The 5475-nt window shown below is 38.1% G+C and overlaps 1 protein-coding gene across 1 annotated transcript; it reads right to left on the bottom strand.

Moving 5' to 3' along the window:
- Window positions 1-2045: 2045 nt before the first annotated feature.
- On the bottom strand, window positions 2046-4415 carry LOC112735137 (uncharacterized). The gene is made up of 4 exons (XM_025784707.1): window positions 2861-4415; window positions 2557-2761; window positions 2306-2472; window positions 2046-2194 (listed from the first exon to the last, which is right to left on the bottom strand). Exons 1-4 carry the CDS (start codon window positions 4413-4415, stop codon window positions 2046-2048), a joined length of 2076 nt encoding a protein of 691 aa, XP_025640492.1.
- Between the last annotated feature and the right edge of the window lie 1060 nt (window positions 4416-5475).

Here is a 5475-nt window from a genome sequence, read left to right as displayed (position 1 = left end):
AATCACAAGCATCTAAGAAAGAGGAGAAACCATACACTCCTGCCATTCCATATCCTCAAAGGTTCAACAGAGAGCTTAAAGATCAATAGTTCCCTAAATTCCTAGAGGTGTTTAAGAAGCTGGAGATCAACATTCCACTTGCTGAGGCTCTAGAACAAATACCCCTATATGCAAAATTCCACAAAGAGCTCATCAACAAGAAAAGGAGCTGGAATGAGAAAGAGACAGTGATCCTAACACAAGAATGCAGTGCTGTCATCCAAAGAAGTCTGCCTCCAAAGCTCAAAGATCTAGGAAGCTTCATCTTATCCTGCACTATAGGCAACAGAACATTGGACAAAGCTCTCTGTGATTTAGGAGCCAGCATCAATTTAATGCCCCTCTCACTAATGAAGAAGCTTGCAATAGAAGAAGTCAAGCTTACCAGGATGTCACTCCAAATGGCTGACAGATCACTCAAGATACCAAACGGAGTTGTAGAAAATTTATTAGTGAAGATTGGAGAGTTTATTTTCCCTGCTGACTTTGTTATCCTGAACATGGAAGAAGAGGGACACAGTTTAATCATATTGAGACGGCCTTTCTTAGCAACAGCAAGAGCCATCATTAATGTGGAGAAAGAGGAGATGACCCTCAGGGTACATGATAAAAAGATGATCATTAATGTCTTCAAGGCCATGCAATATCCTCTAGAGAAGGAAAAGCACATGAGAGTGGAAATAATAGAAGAAGTGGAGGAAGAGCTATTGGAAGATGACAACCAGGAGGAACAAGAAGAGGAAATAGAGTTGGAACAAGAGTTTATAGAAGAGAAAGTGGTAGAGATCTCCTTTGAAAGCAAGGCAGAGGAGAAGCTAAAACAAGAGTTAAAGCCTCTCCCCCTCATCTCAAGTATGTATTTTTTGGAAAAGCAGAGGCCTTACCAGTGATCATAAACTCCTCCTTGAACATAGAAGAAGAAACAAAGCTGATTGAAGTGTTGAAAGCTCACAAGACATCATTGGGTTGGACAATTGATAATATCAAAGGCATAGCCCTGCCATTTGTATGCGTAAAATTCTATTGGAGGAAGATTCAAGGCCTGTAGTTCAACCCCAAAGAAGACTTAACCCAACTATGAAGGAGGTGGTTCAAAAAGAAGTGATGAAGTTATAGAATGCTGGGATAATCTTTCCAATCTCTGACAGCTCATGGGTGAGTTCGGTTCAAGTTGTACCAAAGAAGGGAGGAATGACAGTCATCTCCAATGAAAAGAATGAGTTAATTTCCACCAGGACAGTGACTGGGTGGAGGATGTGCATAGATTATAAAAGACTGGATGATGCTACAAGAAAAGATCACTTTCCTCTCCAATTCATCGACCAAATGCTGGAAAGATTGACTGGCCATGCCTATTATTGCTTCCTGGATGGGTACTCTGGGTACAATCAAATAGTGGTGGATCCCAAGGATCAAGAAAAGACTTCCTTCACTTGTCCATTTGGAGTTTTCACTTATAGAAGGATGCCCTTTGGGCTATGCAATGCCCCTGCAACTTTTCAAAGGTGTATGCTTTCTATATTTTCTGACATGGTTGAAAAGTTTTTAGAAGTATTCATGGATGATTTTTCTGTCTTTGGCAATTCATTTAACACTTTCTTACATCATTTAAATCTTGTTTTGAAAAGATGTCAAGAAACTAATCTGGTATTGAATTGGGAGAAATGCCATTTCATGGTTCCTGAAGGGATAGTTCTTGGCATAGTTGTAAGAACCGGACCGGTAATCGAACCGGTCAGGTCACTGGTTCACTGGTTTATTGGTTCAACCGATAAATCGCTGGTTGAACCGATAAAACCGGTTTCACATAAATAAAAAATATAAAATACTAAAAATAGTCATAAAATTAATAAATTCAAAATACATATCGTTAGTTCTTCACCAACATTTTAAAAACAACCAAGTTTCAAAGTCTAAATATAACTAATACAAAGATAAACATGAAAGTAGTTAGTACTAGTACATTAGTATCTTAATTAAACACAATATGGATAACAATTCATAAACTAAATCCAAGGAGTGATTTCAAAGTCGGCAAGTTGCTCTTCATCTGACAAATGTGGAGCTACATCCTGATTGGTTTCATTTTGATTTGCATTTTCCACAGAATTATTAGCTCCATCTTCATCCCGATCATCTTCCAAATCCAATTGATCTAGCATTATAGATAATGTTTCACAAATCAAGATAAAAAATAATATAAAACATGTTATGAGGCATACAAAAATCATAGTTGATCAAAATTCATAAATAAATAAAAGCATACCTAAATCATCTAAAGGTGATTGAAGAGACATATTTGCAAGATCATTTCGTAAAGCATCAATTTCTTCAGGAGTTAAAAATGGTGGTGAATCTTCCAGTATCCATTCCGAATGATCCTCAAATGCATCAAGACAAATTGGATCATAAACTTGGTTTCTCATTTGGTTCCTATGTTATCAATATATTTCGTTACTCATGTGATGATTAAGATTTTAAAATAATGCTTTCAACTTAAAACAATCAAAAAAGTACCTTTGTTGTAACCTTAAGTTGTAATGAACATAAACAAGATCATTAAGTTTTTGATGCTCTAACCGATTCCTCTTCTTTGAGTGAATGTGTTCAAAAATACTCCAGTTACGCTCACAACCTGAAGAGCTACAAGTCTGGCTTAAAACACGAATAGCCAACTTTTGCAAATTTGGGGCTCCACAACCATAAGATTCCCACCATTGATCTTAACATAAAAAAATAGATAAATAATTTATCACAATCATAATATCACATAATTAATACATCACAATAGTAAAAGACCAAATTTATGAAGAAATTTCACCTGGCATAACAGTGGTTCGTTCACGTATTGCAGAGGGTCTTCCAAAATCTTTCTCAGCATTCTTAAAGATCCTCTTCTCACTTGTCAGCTTAGAATTTAGTACAGGATCATCATAAGCATATTTCTCAATGACATCCAACAAGCCAGAAATAATTTTTTTGTGCTTTTCAAATTCTCCAGCATTAAATCGAAAAGCTGGATTTAACCAATAACCAGCGGCATGAAGATTTTTCTTAAGTTGTGCATCCCAACGGGTATCCAAAATCTTCAAATAAGGATCAACAACCTTCTTTCTTTTCTGAAACCTCTTCACCATTTCTTCTCTAGCCTTATAAATAGCTTGATAAAGAAAACCCATGGCAGGTCTGTCTTCACTATCCACAATACGTAAAACACGAACAAGTGGCTCAGTAAGCTTAACAATATCAGTGCATTGACTCCAAAATTTAGAATCCAAGACTTGATCCACGAATTTCTTAGCTTTGGCTTCTTTGGAGTAAGCCGAGCTTGTAAATTCTCTAGAAGTAACCATAGCTCTCAAAGGATCCTTTTGAGCTAAAATACTTTGCAAAGCAATGAAATTAGTAGCAAACCGAGTTGGAGCTGGACGAAGTATTTCCCGCCCACCTGTAAACTTTCTCATCAAGAACAGTGGATAGCAATGATTATAGATATACTTAGTGATCAGTGAAGCTTGTGACACAGTTTGACTCACTTCTTGCAACTTCCCAATATCTTGAAACATCAGATTAACACAATGAGCTGCACAAGGGGACCAATATAATTTAGGAAACTCAGCCTCCAACAACCTTCCCGCAGCAACATAGTTTGCAGCATTGTCCGTTACAATATGCACAACATTCTCAGGACCAACAAACAATACAACATCCCTAAACAACTTAAACAAATTTTCAGCAGTTTTTGAGATATTAGAAGCATCAACCGACTTTAGAAAAACAGTTCCTTTAGGACAATAAACTAAAAAATTAATCAAAGTACGCCTACAACGATCAGTCCATCCATCGGCCATAATAGTACATCCAGTTTGCTTCCAAATCTCACGATAACCATTAATCATTTTCCTCACATCCTCAACTAATTTACTCAACAAATACCCACGGACTCTTGGATAACTTGGCCCTTTATACCCTGCACCCATGCTTGCAATAGCATCAATCATTGGCTGATAGTAAGCTGAATTAACCGCATTAAATGGAACAGAGGCATCCACCATCCATTTCGCAATAGCAATATCACACTTCTCCACAATTTCTTTGCTTTGAAGAACGCTTTTGATAGTTGGTTGAGCTTCGGGTGTTGTTGCCGGTGGAAAATAGGATTGTAAACCTTTGACTTGTTTTCCTTTTCTAGAGTTAGGTGTTGGAACCCTGGATTTTTGTTGTTGTTGCATCTCATTACGTTCGATCTCGTCAAATTCTCTTTCAACATCATCACAAGCATTATAACTTTCGGCATATTGTTCTTGAGTTTTTCTTTTCTTGCTTCGAAGCTCTTCAATACTTTCATGGAATTGGTGTCTCACTGCAGCTGGCATCTTTCGACAAGACTCAACATCTCCTCCTTTTCCAGCCAAATGAAGCTTAAACCGATGAATTCCTCCACCCCTAATAAGCTTCTCACAATATATGCATAGCAGAATTGTTTTTCCAGACTCCACAACTTATTTACAATGACCCCATGCAGGATCATTTTTTGCTCTATTATTATTTTTTTGGGTTCCGATTGATGCATCAGCAGTTGATCCTTGTTCTTGCGAAGATGGTGTTTCTGATGGTGTATTCGCAGCAGACATTCTAAAAGAATATGGAGTAGCAAAACCGTAAAATTATAAAACAATAACAATCCTAAATTAGTAAATTCCCTAGTTCCTATTCCCTATTCACCAAGACAGCAACCTTAAATGCTTAAATAGTTAAATTCCCTATTCAGCAAGACAAACATATTCATATTTCATAGATTCAAATCAAGCATATAATTCAACAGTTTCATATTTCCAGTACAAATCAACAAAACAAGTAAACAACAAATTTACAACTTACAAGTCAGCAAGGATATTCAGCTTAACAATTTCAATAAGCATATTCAACAATTTCATATTTCAAGCTTTCAACAAGGATATTCAGCTTAACAATTTCAACAAGCATATTCATATTCATAACAGCAAGTCAGCAAGAAGTGTAGAAACAAAGTAAATTTTCACAGAACAGAGCGGGTGTAATGCATTTTTCATAGAACAATCATTAAACTTCTAGTGCAGAACAGAGCAGAAGCAGATTACAGAACTGGTCAACTGGAGCTTACCTGTTTCACAGAGTCACAGAGCAGAAGGGCGAGGCAACGGCGAGTTCGACCGGAAAAGCAACGGCGACTGGGCGAGGGCGACGGCGCTGGAACGGCGAGTTCGACTGGGCGAGGGTGACGGCGATGGAACGGCGACTTCGCGGCAACGGCGAGTTCGCGGGTGGCGCCGTCGCGGGTCTGTATCTGTCTGTCTCTGTTCTGTTCCTACTCCCTTGGTTGAGTTGGTTCCTTCAGAGTTCAGACCGGCGCCCGGCGGTGAGACGAAGAGGATGACGGCGGGCGGCTGGGGGCTG

This window comes from Arachis hypogaea, chromosome 13 (genome assembly GCF_003086295.3).
Source record: "Arachis hypogaea cultivar Tifrunner chromosome 13, arahy.Tifrunner.gnm2.J5K5, whole genome shotgun sequence".
Taxonomy (NCBI): Eukaryota; Viridiplantae; Streptophyta; class Magnoliopsida; order Fabales; family Fabaceae; genus Arachis; species Arachis hypogaea.
The sequence above is the reverse complement of the archived record's forward strand: the minus strand, read 5'-3'. Positions and strand labels throughout refer to the sequence as shown.

What these genes read in the sequence shown, in the direction of transcription:
- LOC112735137 (XM_025784707.1), bottom strand. Translation starts at nt 4,415, where the DNA reads ATGCCAGCTGCAGTGAGACACCAATTCCATGAAAGTATTGAAGAGCTT. An exon ending in ACGAACCACTGTTATGCCAG is followed by an intron (nt 2,762 to 2,860) that starts GTGAAATTTCTT and finishes TTTTATGTTAAG; the next exon opens with ATCAATGGTGGGAATCTTAT. An exon ending in ATCACCTTTAGATGATTTAG is followed by an intron (nt 2,195 to 2,305) that starts GTATGCTTTTAT and finishes CTATAATGCTAG; the next exon opens with ATCAATTGGATTTGGAAGAT.